We start from the raw sequence: 12,729 nt of genomic DNA on the forward strand, positions 1-12,729 counted from the left end.
CTGGCTAAAGGTTGACAGCCTCCGTTTCCAGGAAGAAAAAGAGATGGGAGGGAAAAGTGGATCTCTGGAGAGGCAGACTGACTCAGGAGAAGCCAGCACCAGAGCCCCTCAAGGCTGGGAGCGACAATGGATGGAGAGTGGAGAGCTGAACCACCCTGGCCAGGAGGTGACCTAAGAGGGTGCTGGGCAACCAGCGGAACAAACAGAAGGAAGGATGGAGATAGCAGCCAGGAGCTTCTGCTGTGACATGTCTCCTAAATCTAGACCAAACTGGATGCTGTAGCCAAGTTGCACACACTGCGGCCAGCTGGAGCTTTGCTCCAGGCCCCTCGGGTCCATGGGTCAGAAGTTCTGGGGACTCCTCATCAGCAGTCCTGAGGTAAGTGGGGGCAGGGGAGGGAGGAAATGGCCAGGTCCAGGAGAGTTAGTGACGCCTGGCCTGCCCACGGCAGTTCACATGTGCATTGAAGCAGCGTTTATTTTTACCTAGGTCGATTCAGCTTCTGATCAGACATGGTGGGGGTTTCCAATTGGTTTCCATGGAAACGTTATGCAGAACATCTGCTACCTGATCAAGCAAGCCTAGGCTGGCATGACTCTTTCTAGAATCATTGTACCATTTTTTACCCAGGAATAATATCCTGCCTGAATTGGTAGAGGAGGGGAAGGGCAGCTCAGAGGGGCCATAGCTGGCTCCCAAGAAAGCAGAAAAGGTGTGCTAAAGTGAGCATGGTGGTAGGGCCACTTAAATTTGGAGAAGCCCTTGGCTTTCCATTTCCAAGTCCCATAGTGTCCCACAGTGAAGTAACAGAAGCCTGGGCTGAGCCGGTCCCTGGGATCGGGTCCCAGGCCTGCCCCAGGAGCAGGGCACCTGTTGGCTCTCCTGAGACAGGCTGGCTTAGCTGCAGGAGAGGGTTAGACTAGAGCATGTTTGGTTTCACTTGGGCCCCGACTTTCCCCGAGCAGGGGAAGGGGGCCCTGCGTCAGAGAGGAAGGCACAAGCACACATGAACATGTAAGAAGTGGTTTTATTCCAGGTGTGTGTTTCATAAAGACAATGTCCTCAGGACAGCTAGTGGCACATGCTTTGGTCAAGAAGAGGAAAAGCAAAAACAGAGTGGGCCAAGTCCCCACCCAGGACAGCTGAGAAGTCCAGAGCCTGGCTGACCATGGAAATGAGGGCAAGACCCTCTCAAAGGCCCTCTGAGCAGCAGTCCTTACATTCAAGAGCTCATGCTCCTGGCCCTCAAGGGCCACGCCTGAACATGGCCTAGGCTCTAGGGAGAGGACTCCGCCCCAACCCTGGTTCTGTCCTAGCCCGCAGCAGGAGCTTCCTGGATGAACAGGGGATCTGAAGCCAGACTCACAAATGGCGGTGGATGAAACTCCACATCAGAGAACGGGAGAAGTGTGGCCACTGAGGCAAAGGACTCCCACACTGTGAGTCCAGGGGTGCACTTATACCTGCTGAGAGTGCTGGCGAGAGCCAGGAGGCAAGAGGACATTGCTGGAGAACCCTCCAGAGTGGGTGCTGGGGACCATGAACACTTGGCTTCCAACCCCAAGGGCCACGTGGAGGGAACAGGGTGATGGCAGTTTGGGTGCAGCAGGGAGGGAGGCTGGGAGAGGCGGGCTGCAGGTCAAATAGCTCCAATCCAGAGCAGAGGCCTAGACCCTTTGAGATCAAGGACCTCTTTTAGTAGCCAGGGAAATCCTCTTTTCCTGGGTCATTCTCCCTAGGAAGATGCGCACACACACACATACACACACATACACACAAACACACACCATTTGGGGGACAATTTCTGGAAATTCCTAGACCTTCTGGAATGCATGAACTCTCTAGAGTGTGGCTCTCTTCTATGAAAGACTGGGTGCTCCTGAGGTAGGAGCATGTGCCCCAGGCTGTTTGCTTTGGGAGGGAGACCCCAGGGGTCCTGGTACCAACAGATCATACTGCCCAAGCCAGTGGTTAGGGTCAGGTGCTTGAGGGAACAGCAGGAAGAATCCCAAGACAAGGCTGTGGGGGAACTGGGAATTCTCCACATCCAGCCTCCTGGCCAAGTGCAATGGCTGACCTTTCAAGGGGATCCCTCCTGTAAGTAGAAGGAACTGAGGGTGCAGTTTAGCCAGGTGACTAGCCCCTCGTGACCCAGGGGGTGTTCATACTCCGAAAGGAAGTCACATTCTTATCGGCCACCCTGACCCATGACGCAGTATTTACAGAAACAAAGACCTTGAGAAAGCAGGGTTCAAAACCACAAACAAGGGTGGGGTTGCTCAAGGGTGCATGACATCTGCCTGTTTCCCCACTGGGCCCAGGCAGGGGTACAGGGCACCAGCTGGTCATGATGGCCCAAGAGAGAGGTCTCAGCCTGACACGTGGCCAAACAGAAGTGGAGTCTGTTTAATAAGCTGCACCCCAAGTCTGCCCTTAAAGATCCCTCTGCAGCCTCCTGCTAGATCAGCATTAAGGCTGGAGGCACGTGTGCGGCTCAGGCCTGGGGACTGGCGAAGGTGGGCAGGACGGCACCTGGGAAAGAGACCTTGCTCTTGTGTTGCTTTGCTGCTCCTCCATCCATGGTCTCCTGCGAAGTCTCCGCCCTTTGCTCCCAGGATCCCATGCCTCCCACACCCAACCCCTGGGTCTGGCATTTCTCAGGGCCCCAAACTTCTCAGCTCCTTCCAGTTCTCTACCTGCCCCTACAGGTGGCCTCTCTCCTCTCTGTCCCTCTCTTCCCAGCCTTAAGCCTCTCTACAGGCTGCCCACTTTCTCCTCTCAGGCTGTCCCCACTAGCAGGCCCCATGTCCCCACTGGGTCCCTCTGAGGGCCTCTGTCCTTCACACCCCCAGGCAACAGGGGGATCTTCCACACACCACTGTTTGAGCCCCATATAGGGCCAAGGGAGAGGACAAAAGGCCAGGGACACTTGCCAAGTCCCTAGCCAGCAACAATCTGGCACCCTGACCGTCTCCTCTCCCAGGGCAAGGCCAGGGAGGCATAAAGGACACTGGGTGTGCCCCTGTGCGCCCTCCTGGAACAAGCTTTGGAGTAATGTGTGTCGTGGCAGGGTGTTTGCTGATGACTCCGGCAGAATATGAGGAGATGGAAACGGCCCGCTTGACACTCCCACCCCAACCCCCTTCCAGTCCCAAAGTCTCATGCAAAAGGTACAAGAGGCCCTGGGGCTACTGTCATGTGTGTGGCAGCAGCTGCCACTGCTGGGCCTGGGCGTCAGCCTGGCACTTGCTGGTCACCAGCTGGGCAGGTTTCGTCTCCAGGCAGAGGCCGCTGACTGAATGCTGGATGAAAGATCCTTTTCTCCTCCATTTCTGGGAGGGAGAGAGACGAGAAGGAGGGACACGAGAAAGCAATGATTAGAAATAATAATAAAGTACCTTCACCTCCCTCATCCCCCCATTTAAAACAGACTGCGTGTCCCTTATGTCAGTGGCTGCCCATCCTGCCAAGCTCGCAGTCCTGGCAGCAGGGCTGTCCTCTGGCTGCACGGACCCTACTTAGTGCCACCTCAGCATCCAGTCCTCCCTATTGTAGCTGCTGCCTCTTCCTCTTTCTCCCCCTCCAGACTGTGTGTGCCTTGGGAGTCAAGTCCTTAACTACTGAGCCACATCCCCAGCTGCTGTCTGGACCAGGGAGACAGTGCAGGTGCCCACAGGCCGAGTCCAGCTCAGAGATGTATTTTGTTTGGACAGTACAGCGTTCATTTGAAATTTTGCTTAGTTACCTACATACAAATCTGCATGTTGAGCTTCTATCTGGACATTGGGCCCAATTTCTTAAATGGCATCAGCTGGCGGGCTGAGGACTTGCCTTCTCTCTGCTCCCAATGGGGCTTTTGTTCTCCAGTTTGTCATAGTCCCAGCCTGGTCCTCTAGGGACCTGGGCTTCCTCAGTATTTAAGTTTGTGAGTCTTGGCCTAGGTGAATTTCCTATTTCTGTGAATAAAATTTCTTCTTCCTGAAGCCTGAATTCTGACCCAGCCTATAACCATGAGGCTGATGACTGGACGCCATCTTTACAGGCATGGCACATCAAGCGGGACGACAGGGGTACTTGAGGTCCCCTATTGCACTTTTCAGTAAATTCCTCTTCCAGCTGTGATAAGCAGGGAAGAATTTTTGCTGAGGAGCATTTTAGAAAGGCCTAGATAAAGCATGGAGTGTTGTCTGGAACATGGAAAAGAGGGGGTGAGAGACCCAGATTTCGAGGATCAGGGAAGACAGAATAGTAAGACAGGTATATTTTTGGTTTCTCTCCTGTTTCCATTCCATGCAACTATCTCTCTTCTTCTTCTTCTTCTTCTTTTTTTTTTTTTTTTTTTTTGATAGTAGGGATTGAGCCCAGGGATGCTTAACTACTGAGCTACATCCCCAGCCCTTTTTTATATTTTATTTAGAGATAGGGTCTCGCTGAGTTGTTAAGTGCTTTGCTAAGTCGCTGCGGCTAGCTTTGAACTCGTGAACTCATGATCCTGCCCCAGCCTCCCGAGCCACTGGGGTTACAAGCATGCCCCACTGTGCCCAGCTCTCCCCTTTTCTTATATCCACCTAGTCCTTGAGAAGAGGTGGGAAGGCTCAGGACCACAGTTCTGAGGGAGTGGGCCCATGTTCTCACTGAGCAGCTAGGAGGAGAGGGATCCTCTGCACCCAGCCATGGGGCCAGAGCTAGAGCTGGAGGGGGACGTGGGGTGAGTAAGGTGAAAGGCGGGGGCTGCAGAGGCTGAGTTTCCCTTGGGAACGTGAGGCTGTGAGGGGCCAAAGTGAGAGCCATCCTCTCTGGGTCTAAGTGGCCCCAGCTTCAAGCCTAAAGGTCAAAGGCCAGTGGGAGCAGCCTGTGGCCCCCTGCGGTTCACAGCGTGGTATTGCTTCAGAGTCTCTGAGTTCCTCACATTCAACTCAGAGCTGCCAGACCTCCCCCATGCCCATCTGGGGGCAGTGTGGCCATCCTCTCCCCAGGAGGTCTCACTGGCCATACCTCATTCTGTAAGTGAGGAGCCAGTCTCAGGGAGATGTGAGGAGTGTGGAAGCTGGGACTGCTGACGCCATTGACCCGGTGTAATGCACAGGAGCTTGTCTGGTACCTTATAGCCATCCAACTGGCCAAAGGGGGACAAAGGAGAAAAGGCCAGATTCCAGAGGCTTTGGCAGTGGGAGAGCTGCTTATGCTGTCCTCCCAGAAGGGGTGGGGCACAGGTGTCCAGAGTGCTTGGACACCTGGCAGGACGCACAGGAGCAGAGTGAATGGGCCCAGGAGACTCCTCTAAGCCCTGCCGGCTGGGTCAGCACAAGGGAGAAAACAATGCCTCAGCCCCAGAGAAGTATCTGAGTGCAGGCTGCCGGACACCCATCAGGTCTGTCCTCAACAATGAGAGGGTGGGCGTGGCTCAGGCTTTCCCTTCATGGAGGTCCCCGCTCCAGGTGGAGGGCAGACTGTGCACCAGCTCTGCTGCTGGGCTGGGCAGAGGATGAGCAGCTCAGGATAGAAAGGATAAGCTGCATCCCCCAGTTAGAAAGCACTCAGAAGCCTGGCCCCATAAGTTAGTGCGCACCTAAGATCATAGCCACTTGGGAGGCTGAGATATCACAAGCTGGAGGCCAGCCTCAGCATTTTAGTGAGGTTCTAAGCAACTTAGTGAGACCCAGGCTCAAAAATAAATAAAAAGAGCTGGCCATGTAGCTCGATGATAAACTGTCCCTGGGCTCGATTCCCAGGACCAAAAGGGGAAAAAAGTAGTTCAGCATTAGGGCTGGGGTTGGGGCTCAGTGGTTATGCGCTTGCCTAGCATGCAGGAGGCACTGGGTTCCATTCTCAGTACCACATACAAATAAATAAAATAAAGGTCCATCAACAACTAAATATATATATATATATATATATATATATATATATATATATATATATATAAAACTGTTCAGCAGGTCACAGAACTGAGACACCCCCCCCCGACACACACACACACCCCCCCACACACACACCCATACTGAAGGGCGAGGACCCAGCTGCTTTTCCAGAATGGAATAGCAGACTCCCAGTAGTCCCTGACCAGCTGACCCTGTTAGAAGAAGAGGGGTGGGTGGAGAAGCCTTCAGGCTTCTGCCTGGGCAGGGGGCCAGCCCAGGGAGCACTGCCAGGAGGGTGGCAGGGAAGCGCTGCAGTAGCCTCAGGTCTTGAGTCCCCTCCCCAGGGAGCAGGCAGCACCTCCAGCATAGAAGGGAGCTCGGCTGGCCCTAGAAACCTGGCCTCCACTTCTCCCCAGTCACTGCTGTGTGCCCTGAGCAAGTGACTTCAGCACTCCAAGCCATCAGTTTCTCCCTGGATAGGTAGGCCAACCTCCTCCCAGGACTCAAGGAGATAGTGTGGGTGAGAGTGGACCATGGGAGGCTGGTCAGGTCTCAGTTTCCCCAGTCAGCAATCAGGAAATACTTACTGGGCACCTACTATGTGCTGGCTTAAGACTATTGGCTTAGGAGTACACTGGCCAAGGTTTAAATCCTAGGCTTCTCAGATCTGGGATCTGACTCCTGTAATCAGCAAGCCTTGCTTTACTACCTATAAAATGAGGCAGTACTGGAAGCACCTCACTAGATAGCTTGGAAGATCAGACGTGGTGATCTACGTAAAACTCCTAACACAAGCTGGCAGGGAGCTGACATTTGTGCTGTGTGGTTGTCAGGGATCAGGGATACAGTATGAACAAGACAAACTTCCTGCCCTCAGACCTGCAGGACTAACATTAACCAAATACCTAAAGAAGCATTTCCTCAAGGAACCACCATTTGACCCAGCTATCCCACTCCTCAGTTTATACTCAAAGGACTTAAAATCAGCATATTACAGCTACCTCAAGGTTTACAGCAGCTCAACTCATGATTGGAATCAACCTAGGTGCCCTTCAATAGATGAATGGACAAAAACAAAACATGTGATATATATACGCAATGGAATATTACTCAGCCATAAATAAGAATGAAATTATGGCATATGCTGGTAAATGAATGGAGCCAGAGAATGTCATGCTAAGTGAAATAAGCCAATCCCAAAGAACCAAAGGCCAAAAGTTTTCTCTGATATGTGAATGCTAACTCACAATAAGCATTGTGAGGGGCTAGGGGCTAGGGAAGAATAGAGTTACTTTAGGTAGAGGGGAGTGAAGGGAGGGGAGGGGTATGGGAATAGGAAGAATAGTAGAATGAATCAGACATTATAACCCTATGTGCATGTATTACTGCATGATCGATGTGAGTGTATATCTTGTACAACCAGAAAAATGACAAGTTACACTCCATTTATGTATGATGTATCATAGTACATTCTACTGTCATGTGTAACTAATTAAAACAAATAAAATATTTAAAAAAAAGAAGAAGCTGGGATTGTGGCTCAGAAGAAGAGCCTTGCCTTGCATGCGTGAGGCACTGGGTTTGATCCTCAGCACCACATAAAAATAAAATAAAGATATTGTGTCCACTATAACTAAAAAATAAATATTAAAGAAGGAAGCTTTCCTCATAGGCAAAATAATAGGCTGGACCCAGCGGTTGACTTGGTTCCTACGGATCCTCACTCTGGAAGTGTCTCTGAGACTACAGACTTCTGCCAAGGTCTGCCACACACACTGCATGTCCCCCTGGGGCTGCTCTCCATCTGTGCCCAGGAGTGGAGACTTACCTGCTTGCTTTCTCTTGAATTGCACACCTGCAGTATGACTGGGGATCCGGGAGAGGACATTAAGGTGGAGGTGGCAGCCAGGCACTTCCCCTGCTGCTGGATGAGATGGTCACTGAATAGCCATGCCTGTAAGACAAGGGAAGGACAGTTCTAGATGGCCAGATGGGCAGACAGGTGATAAAGCAAATACAATGTGTATCTTTGTAGAATATTTTTACAAATGATTGTAGAAGCTGGAAGTGGGTGTACGGGTATTTATGGTACAATTCTTGACATTTTTCTGTATGTTTGAAATTTTTCATAATCAAATACTGAGGTGAGGAAGCTCAGCTGGAGCTGGCCAGAGAGAAACCAAGGAAATACCAAGGGACCCTGGGGATGGGGGATAATAGGACATGGAGCCAGGCAGCCAGGGAGCTGGTCCACGCTGGGGTCTCCATGACCTGCTCTAGTGTTGATGTGGATGTGACACTCATGTTCACTCGTGTGCTCAGTTCTGGGGGCCTGCTGCTCATCACATAGCTGTGACCCAGGAGAGAAGGGGCCTCTCGCAGCCTTTCTCCCCCAGCAAGTGTGTGGTACACAGAGGGCTGAGAAGACGCATCAGGAGCACCATGAAGTCCCTGGGAAGGAGGGTGTGTGGAGGGTGTAGCTAGACCGGATGAGAATGGGTCCAGGGAAGTTGACCCTATTGATGGTCAATGCCCCTGGCTCCTGTCCCACTCCCAGATCTGACCCCAAGGCCCTTCCCAGCTTACCTGGGCTGGTGGGGGATTCTTGGCAGACCCTCTGCAGATCCCCATTCCAAGCAAGAAGTCCCCAGCTGTGTTCTGGCCCTGGGATTCTAAGCAATTAACCCCCTGCTTAATAATGCCAGGAAGTACTTCCTTCACCGGGACACTGAGGAAAAAGACAGCGGTCAGCCTGGTCCTCTGCCCTCCCCAGCCTACCCATGCCCTCTGGCAGAGGGCAGTGCCCAGGCACAAGGCCACTATGATCTTCAGTCCTGGCCAGCAGTGGGAGGGGGGAGGGACAGGGACAGTTTCGGTCCCAGTGTTTCCCAGGATTCCCTGAAGGACAGGTCTGAGAAGAGGACCCTGGCAGGAGAGAGCTCAGACTGGAAAACAGGACCTGGAAACAGGGAGAGGCTGGGGCCTAAACGTGGGACTAACAACCATCTCAAAATGATAAGGAAAGGGTGATTTTGAAGAGGCAAACTTAAAACACACAGATATGAAAGTGTGTTCAATCTCACTAAGGATTAAAGAAATACATAATAGATGGTCACCATTATGCTCTCCATATAGACTTATATATGCACACACAGGCATATATATTTAATGACAATGCCCAATGTTGGCAAGAGGATGTGAGATTGACTCTTCTCATACCCCACCAGTGAGCATATGTTGGGAGGGTAGTGTGGTATTATGATTCAAAGCCCTCAAAAATGTGCACACCTCTGACCTAACAATGTCACTTCAAGGAATTTGTCCTAGGGAAGTAATTAAAGATGTGTTAAAAGATATTCATCTCAGAATGGTTGATACAGAGAACACTGGAAATTCCTAGTTGTCCAACAATAGGGGCTGGGCTAAATAAATTCTGATTTATCCACAGCTTAGAAAATCCTGCAGCCATTATAAATGACTTTGTGAAAGACTACCTGGTAATCTGCAAAAAATATTCATAGCATACTGTCAAGTTAAACAAGCATATTGCAAAATATTGCATTATTAAAACTTTTTAAACATTTTTTTTAGTTGTAGATAGACAACACAATGCCTTTAATTAATTTATTTATTTTTATGTGGTGCTGAGGATCGAACCCAGGGCCTCACAAGTGCTAGGCAAGCGCACTACCACTGAGCCACAACCCCAGCCCCTATTAAAACATTTTATATGCCCAGGAAATGCTTAAACACACACACTGACACTCTTTGGGTAATGAACCTAGAAGGCTGCTGCCCTAGCTGGCGTGGTCTTATACATCTGGGTTTAGAAGTTTCTTGGATTATGGACCCTCCAGGGGGTGATAAGGAACCAGGAGGGTAGAATCTGACCTTTGTCTACTCTTATCTGTCTCCTGGTATCTTTGTCATAGAAAACATGGGCCTGGGGTCGGGTATCTTAACATTTCCAGCATTCTTTGATGTGGACACCTTCCAGGATCTTGACCAAACCAGGGCTTTCTCAGGCTGGCCAGAAACCTACAGAACCACAGGACCTGGCTCCCAGGGGGTCCTTGTCACATCCTCTCCCTCCCCCTGCAGCAGCAAGCCTGCCTCCAGACCCTCCTTGAGAGGCTGGGCAGCTCTAGAGCAGCGGTGGCAAACTGCTGGCCTCCGAGCAGAATCTGGCTCTTAGGAATGTCTGTCTGACCTGTTCAGGGTGGTTGTCTGGTGGTTGTTATTTGTTTTTCATTAGTTGGCAATAATTTTTTAATTTAACATAACAGAAAAATCTGAATTTGGGCTCTCTTGGAAAAAACAGAAAGATCAAGCCTCAACACGCTCACATTCCAACATGACACTAATCCACTGTCTGTGTAGTAGCTGTCCCTGCTGGGCCGGGCCTTTGCATCCCAGTTTGCCACAGTCCTCACCATTCCCCATTCCTCATCCCACCTACCTGACTTAGTTACATCACCTGTCTGACCATCGTAAGCATCTGAGTTGGCAACCCTCGCTAGGTACAAGGGCTTGGGGGACAAGAGATCCACCCTCTCTGCCTTGTCCAGTGACAATGTGTTAGATTTCCCTCTCTCCAGAGACAAGAGGCCTGCCGAAGCCTCTTGAGAACTGTGTGGAGGACGGGGTCTGGAAAGGCTGTGAAGGCTCCAGGGCTTGCTCCTGACCCTCCTGTGCTCTGCTTCTCCCCACGTGCTGCTGCTGAGGGAGGTGTGGCGGCTCATCAGCATGTAGGGGCGGCGGGGTGGGGCAGTAAGTGTGGCTTCCCATTCACACTAGTGAAGAAACCCTGAGCTGGACAGCAAGTTCAAGAGCAGACGCAGCTCCTGATGTCACTCTGTGGCAGTGGTCCTGGGGCCTAGGGGATGGCAGTGATCACCACCTCCCCAGCTGCCCTCCAGAGGACTGAGCTGCCGGGTTTGTTGGTGGCCCTCTTAAGTCTACCCCCGATTCCCTTCCTACGGATCTGCTCTAAGCAGGACTGCCATTAGACCTTAAGATGCCTTAGAAGAAAGACATCTGTCCCCACTGTGTTTTCTATATAGACTTGCGCATACATATATATATATATATATTTAGTGACAATGTCCAATAGAAGAAGATATCTCTCTATAGAAGTAAGATATCTGTTTCTCAAGATGCTACACTTCTATCCAATAGAAAATTGTCATAAGGGCTGGGGTTGTGGCTCAGGGGTAGAGTGCTTGTCCAGCACGCGTGGGCCCTGGGTTCGATCCTCAGCACCACATAAAAAATAAATGAATAAAATAAAGGTATTATGTCCAACTACAATTTAAAAATATTAAAAAAAAAGAAAATTGTCATAATACACTGATTTGATTAGAATATCTTCTGCCATCTGCTTGGAATTATAATGAGCACTCAATGTCTATTCTGTGACCAGCACCCTCACAAATGCACAGCTCAGCCAGGTGCAATGGCACACATCTGTAATCACAGAGACTTGGGAGGCTGAGGCAGGAGGATCTCGAGTTCAAGGACTGCCTCAGAAACTTAGTGAGGCCCTGAGCAACTCAGTGAGACCCTGTCTCTAATAGAATATTAAAAAGACTGTGGCTGTGGCTGTGGCTCAGTGGTAGAGTGCTTGCCTAACATGTGTGAAGCACTGGGTTCGATTTTCAGCACCGCATATAAATAAATAAATAAATAAATAAATAAATAAAGGTCCATCAACAACTGAAAAATATATATTTAAAAAATATATATTAAATATATAAAAAGTGCTGGGAATGTGGCTCGGAAGTTAAGCACCCCAAAAAATAAAAATAAAAATCAAACAAACAAATGCGAGGCTCACACAATCATTCTTGACAGTCCTGATAAAGGCAATAAATTAGTGGCTGTGGCTTCGGAGGCCAACTGCAGAGGTAGGGACTGGATGGGGATGGAGCTATGGCGGAAGTGCTGCAGGCTTAGGAGAATGAAAGCCTTCTCCTCCAGCCTCCTCAGTCTTCCTGTGACTATCTGAGCAACATGGCCAGCTATTAGCCTCCTGGTTGTGGAGGGAAGCTGGCATTGCTCGGCTGATACATCTCCTTTAAAACTGACAACTGATCCACTCCTGGCCTCTCCCTTGGAACTGGGGATGAGCAACCCAGATAGCAATGAATGACAAAAGCAGCGGAGGCCCTCCTGCTCCTCAGTCAACACAGCTGGTGTACTCTCTGCTCTCGACTTGGGATCCACCCAGGATCTGATAGGGCCACTGTGGGCGGGGCTGAGGTGTGGAGAGGGAGGACACTTCCAGTTCTCCCAGCCCCTCCTACAGGCTTCCCAGTCCTGCCCCTGGGGCTGGGGTCTGTGGGCTCCCTCCACATGGTGCACAAACCCTGACAGGATGTAAAGAAATGTGTGAAGAAGAGACACATTCCATGTGAATGAGCATAGTGCCCTTAAAAGGAGTCACTTCAGGAAGTTGTTCACTTCTTACATTTTTATAAATTAATGTTCTTCCCTACACAGCAATTATCCAGGGAGCTGGGATTATCCAAGCCACCAACTTTCCTTCAAAGGTGCTACTGTTGCTCAAACTGCTGGAATTTCTTGGAAAATGTCTGAAGAGTCACTGTAGTCTTATTACTTTTGAGGCATGCTGTATTTGGGACCTGGGATTGTGTTAATCTGGGTTAATCATCTAGCTTATTCCCTGGGTGTGGCTATGGCCTAACTGTGCCTACTTTCTAGGAATCAACTGTACCCTCCAAGGACAAAGATTTGCCTCTTTCGAGGACATGCAGGCTCTGAGAGGTGGAGTGTTCCAGAGAGCCACGGCAGCGTCCTTGGGAGAGAGCTGGCAGTAGAGGGACAAGCTGTGGAGGGAGACTGTAA

General features: G+C 50.4%; 1 protein-coding gene across 1 annotated transcript in view; it reads right to left on the bottom strand.

Moving 5' to 3' along the window:
* Positions 1–1,034: 1,034 nt before the first annotated feature.
* Galnt16 (polypeptide N-acetylgalactosaminyltransferase 16) overlaps positions 1,035–12,729 on the bottom strand; it is an 85,726-nt gene continuing 74,031 nt past the window's right edge. The window contains exons 14-16 of the mRNA XM_076848307.2: positions 8,449–8,590; positions 7,691–7,816; positions 1,035–3,333 (exon numbers count right to left, since the gene is read on the bottom strand). Of these exons, the coding sequence (XP_076704422.1) occupies positions 3,196–3,333; positions 7,691–7,816; positions 8,449–8,590 (406 nt within the window). The 3' untranslated portion in view covers positions 1,035–3,195. The remainder of the gene's footprint in view (positions 3,334–7,690; positions 7,817–8,448; positions 8,591–12,729) is intronic.

Source organism: Callospermophilus lateralis, chromosome 3 (genome assembly GCF_048772815.1).
Source record: "Callospermophilus lateralis isolate mCalLat2 chromosome 3, mCalLat2.hap1, whole genome shotgun sequence".
Taxonomy (NCBI): Eukaryota; Metazoa; Chordata; class Mammalia; order Rodentia; family Sciuridae; genus Callospermophilus; species Callospermophilus lateralis.